This window comes from Lactuca sativa, chromosome 5 (assembly GCF_002870075.4).
Source record: "Lactuca sativa cultivar Salinas chromosome 5, Lsat_Salinas_v11, whole genome shotgun sequence".
In the NCBI taxonomy this organism is placed as follows: domain Eukaryota; kingdom Viridiplantae; phylum Streptophyta; class Magnoliopsida; order Asterales; family Asteraceae; genus Lactuca; species Lactuca sativa.
Genome location: NC_056627.2, coordinates 355,248,378 through 355,269,355, shown reverse-complemented (window position 1 = coordinate 355,269,355; position 20,978 = coordinate 355,248,378). Strand labels below are relative to the sequence as shown.

Genomic DNA, 20,978 nt, shown 5'->3' with positions numbered 1-20,978 from the left:
TTACACACTTGATATTTGAGTTTAGCAAAGTTCCACAACTGATAGGAGACCCTTAGCACCCTTAAACGCTACCCGGGACCCCAAACACTCAACCAAAAGTGTTTTTCGCTCCTTTGACTGTGTATAATTGTTTTATTAGTATATTATATGCTAATTGTATGTGAACATATGTTATCATATGTTAAAATAGGTCCTTGTGTGTGTTCAAGTCCTTGCGTGATCCCGAACGCCCAAACGACACCTTCGTCGGACCTACTTACACCAGGTGAGTTCATACCCCTGAATGAACCTTTTAAATGCTTTTAAATGTTTAATAGGGGGGGGGGGATTACAAGTTAAACATGCCAGTTATCATATCAATCACATGTGATTGATAACCCGCATGCACAAGATTCTACCTCTGTACACTGTTTTACCGAGTAGGACACTGTAAATGGCTTTCAAAAAGGGTTTTTAAACTATTCAAGTTCTTACTTTTATGGCTTATCAAAGATTCATTTTCAAACCGATTTATAAAAGATTCCCAAAGATTTCTAAAGGTTTTCACACCGATTTTATCAAAGAATACAAATGCGATTTTCCTGAGTAATAAAGTTTTCAAAGGTTTTCATGAATACTTTTAATTGTTAATTATTGCCGCTTCGCTTATACTTATTTTATACTCCTACTCTGTAATGCTTTTGCTTATACCTGATGACGCTTATACTTATTCACGCTCTTACTTAGCGATGCGATTCTTCTTCACTTATACTTGATAACGACTCTACTTCACTTATACTTGATACGCTTTTGCTTCACTTATTGTCGCCTCTACTTCATGATACGCTTATACTTGTTCGACACTTCTACTTCACTTGCGACCGCTTCTACTTCACTTAATAGACACTTCTACTTCACAAGGATCACTTCTACTTGAAACGCACTCAGTCTTAGTTAGATGTATGTCTGTACTTATATGGGTATATATAAGTAATGATTGAAAGACTTAGGAAGGCTCGTCTGCCCTATTTCCTTTTCTTCGTTGAGATGTGGTCTGGTGGGATCGGGTAGCCGTCCGAAGGTCGTTTGGTTCATTAGTTATATACTATGTATATGAGTATGGACATACAGGAAATTCTCTAGTCGAGTCAGTTAAGAGTCTCTACCTCTATTCTACACTTACTTAGAAACACACTACCCACTGTTTGGAAGTCTCTACTTCTAGTATATCACTTTCATTAGAAACCCACTATTTGGGATGCATCTTCAGGACACGGCCTTCTCCGTCGTCTAGTTGGTAACCAGAGTCTCCTGTAGGGAGAGCGGACATTGTGTGTATAGATCTATACGGGATTGACACCCCCGCACCCTGACTGCTAGCTACAGTCCACGGCTCACCAAGCCAAGGGGTGACAAATGTCACATTATATAGATGCTTGTAGGGCGTATGGAACTCTAGTCAGTATGGTTACGAGTATCCTGGGTGACCTTATAATTCATGGCTTTAAGGTAACGGTATTTCGTCAGCAATTTACACTGTATGCTGATGTCACTTTTCAGAGTCACACTGTTTTGACCCTGCTAAATGTATCTTTCATTTGATATTGTCTGGGGTCTATAGTCACTGTTTTGACCCTGCTAGACGTATCTTTCATTTGATACTGTTTGGGGTCTATAGTCTCTGTTTCGACCTTGCTAGCTGTATCTTTCATTTGATACTGTCTGGGGTCTATAGTCTTTGTTTTGACCTTGTGAGAGATACCTTTCATTTGGTATCGTCTTCGGTCTATATTCACTGTTTTAGACCTTACCAGATGTACCTTTCATTTGGTACCTTCTGGGGTCTATGTCTCCCCTTTGTTAGACTGAACCAGGCGTGTCGTCAGTTCGATACCCACCTGGAGTCTATGATTCTTTGCCTTAGTCAGCAGTCCTCACTACTGAGGCATATGTTATTCCCTGATGTCTCCTGCCTTCTTTAATAATCAAATTCAGTATTTTGATAACAATAGCAATTAAGGGAAAACTACCTCTTACCACAATGCACTGAAACAGTCTTAGTAGAAGGCTGCTTTATTTAAAGAAAATATAGGATTTTCTGGAAAGAACACTGAAGCACTGAAAACACTTAAACTACTACTTATTAAAGTTATTTGACTAAATGACACTAAATACTTATGAACTCACCAGCATTTGTAAAAAAATGCTGATACTCGCTTTTCAAATAACTTGTAATCTCAGGTCAGCAATTAGACAGGTACATCCCCGGAGCTGCTGATGAAGATGGCTTGAGTACCTTGCTGCACTTTATATATGTTGCTTGTATTACTTTGATACTATGTAACGTAACCACGTAAAATTATTACTATTAATGCAATGTTTTGTTGTACTTTGATTACTATATGCATGTGTTGTGATACTTGACATGACGTCATCCAGCCCAGAACGTTTCCGCCGTTCCGGTTTTGGGGTATGACATTAAGTGAGTTAACTCTGCAACACCTTAGTTTATACACCATGTTATATATAAAACTAATATCCGACAGCTAATAGGATGTGTGCTCTTCGCTGTACGTCATGTTCCCGTTGGATGCGGGCTTACACCGAGGTCACCCAATCTACTATCTACCCGATATCAAATTATATATAGCAGTATAAACAAATCTATTATAAAAGTAATCACCATAGTCAATATTTTATTATAAGAAATATAGGTTTTCTTAAAAGGAAATCTCCATTAGATATAAAGGAACCATTACAGATAACTCCATGAGTAACAAGTGAATACACCAAGGTTATATATGACAACGATCTAACAACCAATGGAATGTGTGTTATCCGCCTTACTTGCTGTTCCCCGTTGGGTTGTGAGTTTAGGGCAGATGCACACAATCGATTGTTTATTTACTCCAAGTATATATAACTTGTACCCACTTAGTATGCATAAAAAGGCTTGTAGTGTCATTTTACTTAACATCCATTAAAGTAGGAAATATAGGATTTTCTAGAGGAACAGGCGATCATTTCAAAACAGAACTTACAACTTACATCACATGTGCATATACATTTTCAACAACACTTTACAGTTTACTCACATCACTAAAATCTTATGAACTCACCAGTTTAATTGTTGATCAACTCTTTCAAATAACTTGTATTCTCAGGAGACTATTAGACAGGTGCTCGTGCTGGTACTTCAGAAGATGGAGCATAATAGCTTCAAGTCTTGTTTTGTTATTTGTTTATGACTTCTATGTTTTGTGAACACATACACTGTAAACACTTTCTTTCTAAATGAAATGGTTGTTCATTACTTGCTTACCATATACATATCTCGTGATACTTGACATGACGTCATCCACCCCCGAACGTTTCCACCGTTCTGGTTTTGGGGTGTGACAGGATGATAGTGGAACGACATTGGACCATGATCCTGCAACTCTGATGGGATGATGGTGAAACGTCGAAATGGTATTGGGTGGTGAGGCTATAGGTACGAAGGGATGACGATGATAACCTACGGACTCGATGTCGTGATGACGAAATAATATTGGACCGTGAGCCTACAAATCCAAAAGGATGGGGGCGTCACGATGAGATTGTACGCATGCAATTTATATGCAAATGATATGTGATGAAATATGTGGTGTATTGGGAAACTCATCAACCTTTGTGCTTACTCGTTGTTTTGTAAAATGTTTTTTCAGGTTGTGTAGGTGAGAAGAAAAGTGGGTGAGGGCACTAATGGTGAGGTGTGGTGGTATCAACGATGGTTGGTGGGAACCAATTTCTAGTCGGGTGAGATTAAAGGAGTCGTCGAAAAATAAAGATGATGGAAGTGAGTAGTAAAGAGGGTGTGAGGTCTTTTAATTAAATTCGATAAGTTACTAAACCGTTCTTTTGGATTATAATCATTGAAATAGATTTCAATCGAGTAACTATTATTGAATTTTACGTGTCTTCAAATGTGACATTCAATATAACATAGTTTTTCATTTAGGTGTAACATGGTGTAATGGAAATACATAAAAAAGTTCAGTGGCCAATTTTATATATATATATATATATATATATATATATATATATATATATATATATATATATATATATATATATATATATATATATATATATGTATATATATGACAAAACTTCAAAAATGGTCCCTGTGGTTTTCGAAAATATCAAGTTTAATCCCTAAGTTCAAAAAAACCTCACGAATCGTCCCTGTGGTTTCAAAACTTTTAACAAATGGTCCTTTTCGTTAACTCCGTTAACTTTTGGCCGTTAAGTGAAGGGCATTTCAGTCATTCAACTACTACAGGGACCATTTATGAGGTTTTGCCTCATTTAAAAAAAAAGAAATATATATATATATATATATATATATATATATATATATATATATATATATATATACTTATTTAATATAAAGGGGCCCCACCCAACCAAGGGTTCTCTCTCTATCTCTCTCATCCTTGTCATAAGCATCAACTATATCCAACAAAGAAAACTCAGTCGCCATAACCTCGGGCGGAAGCGGCCGAATTTGATCGGCGGTGACGATCTCTCTCAAAGGAGCAAAACCGTCGTCGTTTAGAAGGGTTCTGAAATTCTACCCTCTTATTTGTTCGTAATTTCTACCCTGTCGCCTCTTTCATACGCCATTTTTGTTGATGGTGTTTTTTTTTCTGCAAATCGGAACAATACAGGTTTGTGTGAATTTGAGCTTGGATCTGAAATACACTAATTTACGAACTGCAAACACATATTTTGAGTAATTTTGGGGAAAATTCGATGATGAGTTATGTTGAATTGAATGGAGATTATAGCAAAATCAATCGTCAATTGCTTCCAAAAATCAAATAATAATGCTAGAAGAAAAATTAAAAGAGGATACAGAATCAGAATTACTCTTTGATGAATGTATGCGACCTTATTGAAAACCAAATTAGCCTGAGACGACATGATACTTTGATACAATGTGTTTTATCTGAAATTCTAGTTCGTGTTTAATAGGTTGAATCGAAGAGGACATGTTGCATGAATCCAGTGATGCTGTGGAATCCGTGAAATCGAGCGACAATATAGTTGCAATTTTAGGATTGGTTGACTTTGTTACAGATGGTCAAAGAGTTTTCGGTTCGCATAACGGAGTTCCGATGATGCAAAAGATAACGGCGAGCGGATGTTCAGTCACTGCTCAGATTGCTGCTTTTGTTGCAATCGACCCAGCACACGCTTTTGAAGGCACGACATCTGCGTTTTTTGTATTTGGTTTGGCCGGCGACATCGGAATGGAATTGGCAAAAGGTTCGGCGTCACTGAGAGTGCCTCTGATTGATTCCCTCCATAGCCTCGATCAAGACACTGTTCTTGAAGAATTGTGATGTGTGTGTTTTTTTTATACAGGAGAGAGAGAGAGAGAGGCCTTTTAATTAAATAATTATATTTTTTTTCTTGTTTTTTTTTTAAATAGAGAAAACCTCATAAATGGTCCCTGTGTATTGAAATGACGAAAATGTCCATCACTTAACGGTAGAAAACTGACGGAGTTAGGCGGAAGGACCATTTGTTAAAAGTTTTGAAACCATAGGGACCATCTGTGAGGTTTTTTGAACTTAGGGACTAAACTTGATATTTTCGGAAACCACAGGGACCATTTTTGAAGTTTTGTGTGTATTAACTTATAGCGCTGAGAGAAAACAGTTTTTGTAAAAATAGGGATGAGAATTTGGCCCGAAAACCCGAACCGAACCGAAAACCGAACCGGACCGAACCGAATTTGACCCGAATAAGCAATTCGATTCGGTTTTCGGGTATCTATATAAGGCTTATTCGATTTTCGGGTTATTCGGTCCGGGTTACCCGAATAAGGGCTTATTCGGTCCAAAAGGACCGAACCGAATATGAAAAGTCACATTTTTTTCCTAACATGACTGCCTATTCGATCTTCTTTTCTATCGATTGTTACCCAACAAAACCCACGTAATACACCAAAAAAATCAACACAATCGAATTCGATCATCCGTATTACACCAAATCGACGAGTCGACGACATTACTCTTTGATCGATTGAGGTTTTCTCATCCTTGCGACATTACTCTTTGATCAACAGTTGCGGCTACTGCCCTTGCGACTTACGATAACCTGGACTCATTGATCGATCATCACCGGTTCAAAGTTCAAACTTCAAAGTCCATTCACAATAAGAAAAAAAGTCGGCCCTTGCGTCTGGAAAAAATAATCGTCTCATCATCGTTGTTTTCTAGTTTCTACTATGATCAAACTCCATTCAAGTCATACAAAATACAATATTTATAATCACATTGTAAATGTTATTTGTAGATGTTATTCGGTTTATTCGGGTTATTTGGCTCCTTAATCATCTTCTACATGTTATTTGGGTTATTCGGGTCGGAACCGAACCGAACCGAACTGAATAATACCCGAACCGAACCGAACCCGTATTGCTTATTTGGTTCGGTTTTCGGTTCATACAATTACCCTTATTCGGTTTATTCGGGTTCAGGTCGGTTCGGTTCGGTTCGGTTCCGACCCGAATAACATCCCTATGTAAAAATGTTTGGATTAGAAATAAACAACAAACTATAAGCAGAGTGATGCTTATTAAAATTAGTTTATTTAGCTTATCCCCACCGTAATAAACTGATTTTTATTGTTTTATATTAAAACACTTAAACTTAGCTTATAACGGTGGAGATACTTTATTTTTTTTTCTTATCCAAACACCCTCTAAATGATGTAACAAAATACATAAACGAGGTAAAAAAATACATAAAATAAAGTTTAGTGGTTTAAAACAAATCTTGTGTTATTTGTTTTCATTTTATAGCATTAACCTTATTAAAAATAGTCAAATTTTTATTTAACGGCTAAATAGTCATTTTATATGTAGTACGAAACCAAAATGTCAATGAAACTCTTACAAAAAATTATTCTTTTAAGAATAAAATAAATTATTTTTAGATAGAAAGAAGGGAATACCACAAAGATTTTTTGCAGCTTAAATGATAATTTTAAATAAAAATTCAAAAGACAAAAATATCAATATAATATTAAATAAATACAATATTCAAAATTATTTCAACACTTTATAGACAATGGATGCAGTGGGTTCTTGCATAAAGCAGTCGACTGTGAAATTGCCGGTAGCCTTGTCCTGCTTTCTCTCCGAAATCTTTAGATCTACAAGCTTGATTTTCGATCATCATGAATCAGGTGGTGGTGATGCCATATCCAGGAAGAGGCCACATAAACCCTCTCTTGAACTTCTGTCACTTGCTATCTTCTCGATTGAACCAACCTAATCGCACCACCGTCTTCACCATCGTCGTCACAGAGGAGTGGCTGGGAATTATCCATCCAGACCGGAAGCAAGCTAACAATAACATTCTATTCGCTACTATCCCTAACGTCCTCCCTTCAGAGCTCAATCGTGGCTCCAACATGATCACCTTCCTCACTGCTGTTAGAACCAAAATGCAACCTCCTTTTGAGGAGGTGCTTGATCAGATGAAGCTTCCGGTGACACTCATCATTGCGGATGTGACTATGTTCTGGCCGTTTGAAGTCGCTAACAGGAGGAACATTCCGGTAGCAGCATATTGGCCGATGTCCGCCTCCATGTTTTCCCTGATGCACCATATCGATCTTCTTGAATCCCACAATCACCTTTACGTCGATGAGTCAGGTGCGATTTCTCACTTCCAGTTCCATCTGAATTGCTAGTTGTTTCTATGTCGGAACTCAAATCATTTTCAAGTTTAGATGCTTTAGCTAAATTTCATGGAAATTAACAGAGATACTCATGTGAGAAATCAAATCTGAATGTACAGAGAGAGGACACGAACACATTGATTACATTCCCGGAATACCTTCATTGACGATAGCAGATATGCCGATGGTATTTCACGCCAAATACGGCGAAATGTTCAAGGGTTTGATCCCGAATCCTCTAGAGGTAACAAAAAAAGCAAATTACGTCTTATTATCCACCATTTACGAGTTAGAATCCAAAGTCATCGATGCCCTGCGTTCCAAAATACAAATACCCATCTACACATGTGGATTAAACATACCTTACTCTCAAATCGAACCCAATCTTGAATCATATGGCTATGGCCTCATAAACTGGTTAGACTCTAAGCCTCTAGGATCCGTCATGTATGTTTCTTTTGGTAGTTATTTACCAGTGTCGAGTGCTGAAATGGATGAAATCGCAGCCGGTTTAGCACAAAGCGGTGTTTATTTTTTGTGGGTTGCGAGAGGAGAAACGTCGCGTTTGAAAGAAATGTGTGGTGAAAAGGGGATGATGGTGGATTGGTGTGACCAATTAAGGGTTTTGTTACATTCTTCGATTGGAGGGTTTTGGAGTCATTGTGGGTGGAACTCGGTGAAAGAGAGTATGTTTTCAGGTGTGCCGATGTTAACTTTTCCTATATTGCTTGATCAACCACTTAATAGTAAAGCCATTGTTGAAAATTGGAAGATTGGATGGAATATTAGGAAGGAAGTGAGGGGTATAGAGAGAGATAAGATAGCAGAAGTTGTGAGGAAGTTTATGGATTCGAAGAGTGTCGAGAGGTTAGGGATGATGGAGCGAGTGAAGAAAGTTCAAGAAATTTGTCAAGAAAGTGGATCAAGTGAGGAAGATCTCAAGGCGTTTGTTAACGACATGGTTACGAATTAAAAATCTCAATGTATTTGTTAACGACATTTATGCCAATATTTCTAAGGTTATTTATAATGGCGAAGTATTCACTTTTTTTGTATGAACAAGTGATCGAAAATGTGTATATTTCTTAAGTACGGCAAAATGGCTGAAATTGTCTCTCTATGAGATAAAATTAAATTATAGAACCCCTTCTAATAGTGAAATTATAGAAATGGTCCATATATAATTTAAAATTATAGTAATGTCCCCTGTTTAAGACAAAGGTATGGAATTGATTCATGCTTAATGGTGTTGAAATTATAGGATTAATAAATTTTTAAACATGACATGACATTATTTTTAAACAATAGCAAGGATAAATTGTAAAGCGATTTCGGTACTAGTTCCAAATTCGATATTTTCAGTTATACCGGCTTTCAAGAACCATCAACTTTATTTCCAGCTAATTTTGTGAATAATTGAGAATATTTTTCAAAATACAATGTTCTAGTAAGGTCCCGTTTGATAGTTTCTGTCTGGTAAAGTGTTGTTTGGAAAAGTTTTCTGATTGGAAAAAAAACCATACTGTTTGATTGTAAATCTGATTGACTGGGTCAAAAGATGAAAAAAAAAATAATTCAATAAAAAATAAATTTAAAAAAAGTTATTTTAAAAAATTAATAATCCAATAAAGAAAGAAAGATGCGGGGTTTGGTGTATAAATGTCTTTCCAGCCCATTCAGCCAGAAAGATATGATTTTGAGCTTTCTGGAAAAGACATATCTTACCGGGAAAGACCCCTTCTTTTGTGCAAATCAAACAATTTTTCCGGTCCATTCAGCCAGAAAGATCTGTTTGGACCTGAAAATATGCGTATCAATCGGACCTAAGAAAAAATGAAAATAGAACACTACAATAACCAAATAAATGGAATTCCATATGTAAGTGCATGCCTATAGATAGAGAAATGGTGTGCTATGTAGCATAACATTGTACATACTTCTCTTCCAAAAAAATATTGTACATATTTCCTATCAACATAAAACACATGGTTACCATCACTAATTACAATGGATTTATGAGCCAAACATTCCAAAATACATCGAAGTTAGAAGCTCGATTATCAAGAAAAAAAAAATTAAAACTATACTATCAAAAACTGAATTCTTTTTTTTAATCTGACGACCATAAAAAAAGTTTTGGAATCTCCAAAACATCTTAACACAAGGCCAGAACAATATCATACCGTGAATATTATCTAAAAATCTTGTTACCATAATAATAATATAATATTGTGAATAAATATAAATTATGTATATTATGTAAATATGCACATTTATCCCTACCGACCCAAAATTTTTAACTTGTTTTTCACCTATTTTACCTGTTAAAGGATGACATATATTAAATCATGTCATTCGTTAATAATGGAAAAAAAAATCGTCAAATTTTGTAAGACTTTTTGGCGATTAAAACAAAATAAATATTTTATCAATAATTCAAAAAAAGAAAACACTCATCCACCATGAGACTCGCTCCACACCATCTTTCATGGCCTCTACTTCATTTCTGTTTTGATTTAACCTTTTCTCTTTCACAATCAATCGTCTCTTTTGTTCCTTTCAATCCTATTAAACAATGTTTCCGATCTCTCTCTCGCTGTGATCTTGCATGTTTCTCATCCATATTGACATCGACTTATTCAATTGTTTGAGTTCATAATGATCCAATTGTGACATTGATAAAAAAAACGGTGCTAAAACAGTGAATTGTGGCCGCGTTTCGAATTTATTTGAGATCGAGCCAAATTGTCGCCGGAGAGACGAAGGCTATAATTAGCTGGTGTAGCCATGGAAGACAAAGAAACAGCTTCAGATCGGATACAAAATCGGAATATTGTGGATATGCTTCGAGACAATAAAGCTTCCGGATCGAAGAAGAATTGGAAGGCGTTTCGAGACACGCTCCGCCTCAAACGCGCCGGTAGAGCGTGGACCTCCACCGTCCCTATCCCCGCCTCTGACCTCCCGATCAACACCAACAGTAGTACTAACCGTATGATGATCCGACGTGGCTCTTCAAGATATCCAAGCGACCCGAACGTCGACGAATTGGACGGCGAGGCAACTCGGCAGTTAGGGTATATGCCGGACAGGCAACGCAGCGGCCGGTTACTCCCACTGGAAACCGATCCGGAGGAGGAAAGCGATAATAACCCCCCGGACGGCGGCGAGACAGAGCCTGAACAACAGATGTCGTTGATGTCATTGCTCTCAGATCACGGGTCTCATTACAATGCAGGTCCAGATGAACACGTTGAAGAACATCACGAAGAGCCAGAACCAGAGGAAGAAAAGAAAGAAGAAGAAGAAGAAGAAGAAGAAGAAGAAGAAGAGATCGGAGACCACAATATCTGCGGCAGTTGCAAAGGAAAGCATAAGAACACAGCATTTGGTCCCTGTGGACATACATTTTGCAAGAACTGTACAAAGGAGCTTCATGTCTCCATAGGTAACTGTCCAACCTGCAGTAATTATATGTTGGAAATTCTTGATATCTATTAATCTTTTCTTCTACATTATTTATTAGAGTATCTTATTTTTTTTTTCTGTCGCTAATGGGAATGTTATGAGGCTGGTGTTCTTGTTCATTGTACGTAAGTAATCATATTTTTATGAGATTATGCGCGTCAAAATTTAAAGCAAATCATCATTTGGGATGGGTCATTCATGCTTCTAGTTTTAATAATATTAGTATCACGAATACACAAAATAATGCTATAAGAGCATACGGTATGGGCAACTTGAAGTGGTGTTATAACAAGAAGCAACAAGATGAGGGGTGGTGTTTATGGTGTTATAACACCATGTTAATAGGAGAGAGATAGAGATAGATAATTTGGCAGCCAATAGGTGATCACGTTTCTTCTTGTCATAGAGGCAACAAGAAGCACCGCAACAAGATGCAACAAGAACGGGGGGCGGTGTTTTTGATGTTATAATGACGTTATGGGCTGTCAACTAAGCCACAACAAAAAGCAACACGACTCACACCCGTATGCTCTAATATATTGAAGCTTATGTAAACTAGTATTTATTATTTGATATTACTGATCGGTAGTTTAGAACACTTTTTTGTATTTTTTTTCATTTGCATCAAATATTTTTCACAAAACCCTCTCTACTTAGGGTTGAAATAGTTTAACATTTTGTTAGATTTTAGTAAAACATGACTCATTTTCTCGAAATCCCTTTGACATATTTTTTCAGTCCCTTTAACTTAAATTAGTCATTTTCATCTGGCACTTAAAAGCATTTTTTCATTTAAAAGTCAAAATCACATTTTGAATTTCTTAAAATCGATTTCCATTTAATTTGAGCACATCAGCTTCTTACCTGAGAGAGACATAATGCCACCATTGTCAACTTGTTACCCGTGTGTAGTCATTGATGTCATTTCATCTATTTTAATCCAAGTCATTATTGATGTTGCAAAAAGAAATGGTGTGTCCATTGAAACTTGTTTAAATAGGTTTTGGTGACTAAAAGATAAGTTGCTTCCGATCTTATGTCCCTATAAAACAACAAAATAATTTTAGGGACTGAATCGACCAACTTTAAAAACATTATAAGGTATTCGTGTCATTTTCCCTTTATTTTATCTATGATTTCAAGTTTTTTTTATTTACTATTTTTTGGTATTTCCATTAGGTTAATAAAAAGGATTTTTTTTGTTGGTGGAAAACATATTTCAAATTTGGGCAGCATCGTTGACTATTTTGTTTTCTTTTTGGACTTAAGTAAAAACAATTGTTTTTGTTCGAAAAAGAAAATCGTATTATACGATATATCCATTTTAATTGACTAATAATTACTTGTGTTTAAGATAACTAGTTTGAATTTTGTCTATGAAATATTTCGTTGACATAATCGAAAAGAAACCAAAAAAATATTGGGAGTCCACCTGCATAAATAACAATGGCTACAGTAAATCAATTGTATCATTTGTATTGCCAACAATTTGCAATGTTTAAAGCTTTAAAGGTATTAATAAATTTAAGAAAACATGATGAAAGATTTATTTTGGTGAATTTCGGTCAAATGTAAAAGAGTAAGAATAACGAATTTTTTATTTTGTTCAAAATATATTATTAAATTTTATTTTTACACATTATACCATAAATTTATTAAAATATTAAAAAAAAAATCATTATTACATATAATAGAAGGAAATATTGACTTTTATTTCAAAAATTGTTATAAAAAATATCATTATTACGTATCTTTATTAAAATGTTCAAAAAATATTATTATTACATATGTTCAAAAAAATATCATTATTACATAAATTTATTAAAATGTTCAAAAAGTATTATTATTATTACATATAGTTTGTTCGGTTTTATTTTCAAATAAAAATGAAATATTGACTTTGATATTATGTGTCGTTAAGAATATCTAACCTTCTGTTTATTAAAAAAAAATACATTTAACTTAATAACTTTTACAAAATATCAAAAAAAAAAAAAATCTTTGTCTTTTGACTTTTTTGCTTACATAAACATTTTTTTTTCTGTCTCTCTCGTAACATTCATAATCGAAGCTCATGCACTTTGGAATATCCATCCATATATATCATAATATTCTTTTTCTTTCTTTCTTAGGCTGGGGGAGTGGTGTCATCGAAACCGCATTCTTTCTACCGTCACATTATTTTTTACCATACAAGTGTGGTTTCTTGCCACACCAATGATGAGAATTGTTATTGAGATTTGAGAAAGCAAAGTTTGATTTGAGTAATTGAAGATTTAGAACACGAAGAGTAAATATTAATCAGATCTCATATTGATAAAAAAAACTGATTACAAAATAAGCAGAAAAGAGATATCAGTTGCGAAAAAGTCTCTCTCTACTTCTAACCTCAGTCCCTATTTATAGGGAACATGAGTGTACAAAAAATATACTAAGTCTAGACATTTCACTTCGCACAAAGATGACTTAGTAAAATAACATAAAATGCGAAACTATACAAAACACTATATTCGACTTTTACAATTTTACATCTACATTCTCCTCCTTTGTAAACAGTCGAAGCTATTCATCCCATAGGCTTTTGAACAGTTGAGTGGATTGTCTTTCGCACTTCTCCATACCAGGAGATCACCTTCTTGAGATCTTTCTTGTCTCCTTCATTGTTCTTCTTGCAATTGTTACAATAAAGTGCGTATATTGCGAAGAATTATATGTTTCAATCTCTGAGACTTTAAACAAGAACTTCTTAGGTTTCCCTTTTGTATCTCTTCCAGAAAACACCATGCCGAACGGTTTCAGTCATATTTCCCCAGCAACATATTTCGATAATGCTGATTGAGATAAAGTTTCTTCCCAAGGAACGTTCACTTCTCTTCCCAATCGAAGTAGTTGTCGATGAATGTCTTCACATGTGCGAAACCTATCTTGAACACTTCAGTCTCAAAGCCTTTGAGATTATTTTCTTCCATATGCTTCAAAATCAGAGCCACTTGAATTAAATCATTGCAGTTCATCAAAGGAAAATCAGCTACCGTGAAGTCATACTGCTTGTTGTCTGCTCGGATAAAAAAATAACGAAAATTTTGAAGCATATCTTCAAACAATACATCTTTCTTGATTGTCAGCACCTTTTTGATCTTCATTAAAAACCAAACTTCATCTGGATTCTTCCCCAAGACAGCATGAAATCTGATTTTCATGTGTATATAATCATCAGGATTATCAAACTTCTCACTAATCTTGTACCGAGCAGTGATGAATAGCATTTCATTGATTGGAAAATCCAGCTGACAATTGTCTGAATTCGCAATATCATAACTTCTTTTTGGCTTCTTCTCGAATTCGTACATTTCCCTTCCGACAACTTTTGACTCTATAGTTTCGTAAGAGTAAAGCTTCGCAGGATCTCCTTTGTTCATCGTGGGAGGAAAACTTGCCCTCTGCCTCATGATGCTTTGTACTTGCCTCATCCTTTCCAACTCTGCTTTAGCCTCAACTTTCTTCTCCTCCTTTGATTTTTCATATAAAATCCCTTTTCCTTTTCCCACCATATCTGTTTGAGGTTTTGAACTTGAACCTCCTTCTTTTTCTCCAATAACGATTCATTTGGCAATCGTTTTTGTGGTTACTGTGGTTGAGGAAATTGGCTTCGTAAGTATGGGAAGAGTAGTTATAAGCTGAGTAGATATAACTTTCCCAACTGTCTTCGCATCTTCTTCTTTACTTAAACTTTTCTCTCCCCTTGCACCCCTGTGAAAGCAGGTGGGGCACTCCTTGGTAGTAAAGAAGTAAAATTGGCGAGTGGAGCAAGAGCTTTCTGAATTGCTTGTTCTAAAGTATTAATCTTTAGAGACAAGAACTCAGGAGTGAGAATTTGTGTAGTTGAAGATTGTGAAACCACCATTTTAAGCTCAGACACCAACTTGGTTAGCTGATCAAGCTTCTCCTTTGTTTCTTCATTATGGGCTTCAAGAATAGGAACATCAACAAACTTTTGTACTCTTGAAGAAACCTCCGCAATCTGCTTTTGAACTTCAGCATGTTGAGTATGAATATCCTGAAGCTCCTTCGCAAGTTCAGATTTCAACTCGTGAAGCTTATAATTGACATCTTCCCGAACTTTCTTCACATCTTGTACAAAAAGAACATGACGTTCTTTTGCAGCAGCTTTCAAATCCTTGACCACTGAAGAAAAATTGCTCCCTTGTGCTTGAATGCGAAGCTCATTATTCTTGTCGGATTGATCAACCTTTTCCATAATACGCTTCTCAGCACCTTTGATCATTACATCAACCTACATAGCTGAAATAAAAGACATCCTGCCGGAATCAGCTTGCGACTGAATAATAGGATTCAATTTCTGATTCAGGATTTTAAATTGTTTTCCTGTCATAAGCATATGATCAGGAATATCCTCTTCCTCTGAATCAAAATGAATGTCTTCAGATAAAGGTTGCGAAGGTTGAGGATTTTCGGGTGATTGAGATGGAAAAAGGGTTGTAAATGGGTTTTGAAGAGCATGATCAAAAACTGATGAAGTGGTGGATAAAGTTGTAACTGGAATTGAAACAATTGGTAAGGAAATAGGTAAGGAGATTGGGATTGTGGTTGCAACACTCAGGATAGGTGCCCCCGTATCAGATACGTTGACAACCGTATCAGAAATAGGTACCTCCTCAGAAATTGATTTGGTAGTGACTATTTCGAGTGGTTTGGTGATTGGTAAGGTGGTAGAGATTTGCGAAGTATGGATGATAGGTAATGAAACATTTACCGTAGATGGCACTGGTGGAGTTTCTGGTACTATTTCTTCATCAGATGATTCATTGCGAATCACCATCTTCCTTCTTTTAACGAGAGTACGTTGCATGTTCTTGGCAACATCTTCAGCTCTTTGTCTTTTCTTTCCTGGAGAAACTGGAGCTGGAATACTGAGAAAAGTAACACCTTTACTGCTCACCTCAGCCTTGTGAATTTTCTTCAATACCCCAGAATTAGAAGGTATTATTTCTTTCTTTGATTTCGATGAAGTTTCTTCAATCTGAATATCTTCATCTTGAACTTGTTGTGAAGATGAACCCTTCGCATCCTTCTTTATGAGCTTCTTCTTCTTTGACGGAGCAGCAACATCCAATAATACTCCAGTCTGCTCTAATTGATCAATTGTTCGCAAATATCTCACCAAACCTTTGTGAGTTTGAGATACCTTGCGAAGCATCGCATTTGCTTCATCATCTTCTACTGCCTTTGGAAACTGATACAAAGAAAATTCTGCAACTTCAACATCCTTCATTACTGGAATTGCTTCCCTTTCATAGACCTTCTCCAGAATCAAGCTCCAATATCTTGCACACGAGATCCCCTTTTCCGAATTTGTGTTTTCAAGACTTTTAACAAATTCCTTCCATAATTGGGTTGCATAATCAACATTTATATCATAGTATATGCCCATAACCATGGCATATACTTCCATTCGTCCTCTATCCAGTCCAACTGATCTTCCTGTAAGACATCTGGGAAAAATTCCAAATAAGAAATTCCATATGCACGACAACCCAGACTTTCGAAAGTCGCTGATCTTCTCAAGTTCTGGTTGATGACCCATCTCGTTGAATATGTGAATGATTTGAGAGTTTACAAGTTTGACAAATGCAGGGTTGTTTGGAATCTGCAAGAACTCAACAAACATCTTCTTGGACAGTTTGACCTGTTTGTTGTTGATTAAGTTGAATGTTATCACATCCGCTGTATGATTGTATGATGCCGTTGAAGCTGCCAAGGATAACCATGTCATCGGAACGGAGAAGGAACTAAACATGGCAGTTGACAGAGGGGATCGTTTCAGGGCAATGATAAGCATCTTCAAGCCTTCAGGATAAGAAGATACATTTGGATCAATGTAACGTCCTAAAATTCAAGACCAAAAATTTCATTTAATAAAACATTACTTTAAGCAAAGACATCATTCCAAAACATAATCTGAGTATAAGTTTTCAAAACACATGTTCATTATCAGAGTAAACATTCCCAGGCTGACTAATCTATGGTGTGTGCCATGCGATCACCCCGAGCTCCTCCCTCCGCTACCGGAAGTACCTGAAAACAAAACTGAAAACCGTAAGCACGAAGTTTAGTGAGTTCCCCACCTTACCACATACCATGCTAAACCACATACTTCACGTACTAGGCCACGCCCGCTATCCTGGGCCTCGCCCTCTACTTCGGGCCTCGCCCGCTACAACGGCCCCGCCGCTCCAGGCCCCGCCTGGCTTCGAGCCCCACTCGGATACAGATCTGTTTCACTTAGGCCTCGCCTGTCACAGGGTCTTGCCCACTAACATATAATATCACATAAACATATCACATAACATTACATAAACTAAACATATACTAACAACTCTTGCTCTAAGGCCTCGCCTATCTCTGGGCCCCGCCCGTGTCCTGCTACTGATGAGTCATGGAACCTCGTCCATACTCCTGCTGATAGTGAGATACGGGCCCAGCCCACCCTCACTCCTTTCCTAACTTGGGCCTCGCCCCTGCTCTGCTGCTACTGAGATGTGGAACACCATCCACACTCTGTTATTGGTGAGATACGGGACCTCGCCCACACTCACCTCCCTACCAGGCACATACAAGTATCACACAGACAACAAGTATAAACTATCACGTAAACCGCTTCTTGGGCACCCGCCCTTTATCATTGGACCTCGTCCGAATATCATACTAGCATACTGTGCCTAGGGCTAACCCCCAGGTCTTCTACTCATAACTACATGGGCCGGCATTGTGGTCGTAGACCCATTCATACAAAGGGAAACTCACCTGATACTGCTGAACTGCTGCTGCTAAACCCTTTGACCACTACCTGACCACTGACTCCGAACTGCTGCTCCACTAGCTCCCCGAGCTACCAATATCAACTTAACACTTAGTCTAACTGACCTTCAAAGGTCAACCAAGTCAACTCTGGTCAAAGTCAACGTCCTGGTCAAAGTCAACCTTCCAGGTCAACCCTACTCGTAGAGTCACCCTACTGACTCGCCGAGTTCATAAGTCCAGAGTCCTTCCACTCACGACTCTACTCGCCGAGTCAGCCCCTGACTCGCCGAGTCTACTGATTCCCGAATCCTGTCCTGTCCAACTCACTGAGTCCTGGCTCGACTCGCTGACTCGAGACTTAACTCGAAGGGTTTGGGACCACGCGACCTGACTCGCCGAGTCCAAGGACAGACTCGCCGAGCACACGACAATCTTCATCCAACTCGCCGAGTTCATGCCTATCTTCATCCGACTCGACGAGCTGTTCATCCCACTCGTCGAGTTCCTCCTCATCTTCAAGCTACTCGCCGAGTCCACTCGAAGGACTCGCCGAGTCCAATAAGATCCACTTACATGCAGAGGACTTCCGAGTCATGCATGAACTCCAAACTGTAGATCTACCCTTCCCAAGCCTATTCCCCACGTTAAGTTGCAAACTTTACGTGTAGAGAGGGAGATCTAGGCCAAATGCACCAATAACTAGGGTTTAAGACCAAGAGGCTCCAAAATCCACCCAATGGCTGATACTTTACGGGATTCTAAACCAACACAAGCATGGATCTGAGGTAGCAACCTCGGATCTGGACCTCAAGCTTGAAATTGATCTTAGGCATGGTTTAAAAGCCCCAAAACTCATAACCAAAGAAGATCTAAAGGAGGGAAACGAATTGATACCTTCCAATGCTCTGAAATGCTCCCCAAACTTCAGATCCATAGCCACTCCTTGATGCTTCAAAGATTCCCACTTCTTCTTCTTCTTCTAAATCACTCAAAAATGGCCAAAAGCATGAATCATCACAATGGGGGCTTAGGGTGCGGCGTTCTGGGTGTGAGAGACAGTAAAGGAGCCCTAGGAAGAAGATTGAGACGTTTAAATAGGCTCCAAGCCCCGGATTTAGGGTTTTCCTCGCACAGACCAGACTCGCCGAGTTGGTCACTTACTCCCCGACCCGGATCCCGCTCCGACTCGCCGAGTCCCTCCTAAATTTAAGGTTTCCTTTACTTTCTTGGCTTTCAAAATCTTGGGTGTTACAATCAACTTGATAGTTTGTGCTTTGGATTTTCATCAGGGATTGAGAAAGAACTTCATCAGTGTTGGATTGAGTGGCTGCCATTTTTAGGGTTTGAAAAAGATGAAGTTTGATCAAGATTGAAGCTTTGGAGGTTTGTAAGAGTTCTGTTTGCGTAACCGTATATAGTGTTCTTGATCCCCCTTTTATAGGTTACTCAAATTGATTTGAAATTAAAGCGGGATGCATTTAATGTTATCCGATGTGGCACCTTGAAAATCGGATCACGACTGCAAAAGATAACCATGCATCAAAAAGTAACTGTCACATCTCCTTGAAAACCGGATAGAATACCAACCATCTTGAATACACAGCCTGTCAAGTTTCCCGTTATAGAATCTGAACCGTTAAAACCCTTCGCATGGAGGCAAGGCTCTTTCACTTTTGAGATATAAAGTGAATTCATATGCCAGATTTGCGAAATCATCAGTCTGAGTTGGTTTTACTCAGAACCTCAAGGATTTCGTGTGTGCATTGTGTCAACAGAATAAGATGAGAAACAAAAAAATTGGAATTTTGTGATGTCAAAAATTGAATTTGACATGAATGCAGTTAAACCCCAGGCAAATGTTGCTTCGTTAATCATCAAGAGAGATAATCAACAACTTGTGTAGTTTCCCGTGAATTACAATCGAATACTTGTAGAGAAGTATCGAAGGGCTTCTTTTGAAAGACATTTTGGTTGGTTTTAAATTTCATTACATATCAGCCTTAACATAAGGTGAGAAATTGTAAATGAAATTACTTGTTTGACCAGTGTAGTCAGTGACAAGTTGGCTTGTGAAAATATTTATCATGACTAGGATTTGCGAATGAAACTTACACAGCAATCATATTAAAAAAAAAATTTGTTCTGGATCTTGTTGGGTAACAAATATTGTTGGTTGTGAATATTTGATCAAGACCACACATGCGAATTGAATATGATTTGAAGTTTTGAAATTTTTGATACTGAAACAAAGGTTTCGTAAAAATCTGGAACAAAGTTCCCCGTCAATTCCTTAAGGTTTATGATTTTTGGATTTCACTTCTATCACGGACTCATGATGTTAGATCATAAACACAGACTTGTGATTTGTCTAGGTTTTGATTGGTTTGATCAAAGACCTCAAGGACAAATCTATTCAAAAATTTGGAGTGTAAGAATTGTTTGGTATAAAAAGATTGGATAAGAATTGAAGTGTACCTCTGTTATAATGGACAAAATAGAAAACTCTTAACTCATTTGAGAAGAGTAAGGTAGCTCTGTTGACTTATGCGAATATAAGCCTTTTTGGGAAGAAATATTCATGTGATAATTTCATTAAGGCTTTCTTTTCACACATAGAGTCTTGTTGAGGCTTTTGGTCTACATACAACAGCATGCTTCTAGGGACATCCTAACTAGTTTTTAAAAGAAATTTGATACCTTCCCGTCGAAGCACAAAAGTATGACATCTTCGCATTTTAGCCCTGTACTAAATTCTCAGCACACAAAGGTTAAAGAACAAAGAAAACAAAAATATTTTTGTGATTTTTGAATTTTTCAAAATTAAAAACATAACAAAATAAAATCTTTTTGGATTTTTAATTTTTCAAAATTAAGAACATAACAAAATAAAATCTTTTTGGATTTTTAATTTTTCAAAATTAAGAACCTAACAAAATAAAATCTTTTTGGATTTTTGATTTTTTCAAAAT

At 37.1% G+C, this 20,978-nt stretch overlaps 3 protein-coding genes across 3 annotated transcripts; all 3 read left to right on the top strand.

Moving 5' to 3' along the window:
• Nucleotides 1–5,015: 5,015 nt before the first annotated feature.
• On the top strand, nucleotides 5,016–5,369 carry LOC111903556 (hydroxyethylthiazole kinase). The gene has a single exon (XM_023899327.1). It carries the CDS (start codon nucleotides 5,016–5,018, stop codon nucleotides 5,367–5,369), a length of 354 nt encoding a protein of 117 aa, XP_023755095.1.
• A 1,741-nt stretch (nucleotides 5,370–7,110) lies between these two features.
• On the top strand, nucleotides 7,111–8,854 carry LOC111903520 (UDP-glycosyltransferase 87A1). Its single transcript, XM_023899292.3, has 2 exons — nucleotides 7,111–7,693; nucleotides 7,839–8,854. The coding sequence occupies exons 1-2, from the start codon at nucleotides 7,213–7,215 to the stop codon at nucleotides 8,690–8,692; spliced, it is 1,335 nt and encodes a 444-aa protein (XP_023755060.1). The 5' UTR covers nucleotides 7,111–7,212; the 3' UTR covers nucleotides 8,693–8,854.
• Nucleotides 8,855–10,506: 1,652 nt separating this feature from the next.
• Nucleotides 10,507–11,320, top strand: LOC111903557 (uncharacterized). Its single transcript, XM_052763923.1, has 2 exons — nucleotides 10,507–10,971; nucleotides 11,246–11,320. The coding sequence occupies exons 1-2, from the start codon at nucleotides 10,507–10,509 to the stop codon at nucleotides 11,318–11,320; spliced, it is 540 nt and encodes a 179-aa protein (XP_052619883.1).
• The last annotated feature ends 9,658 nt before the right edge of the window (nucleotides 11,321–20,978 follow it).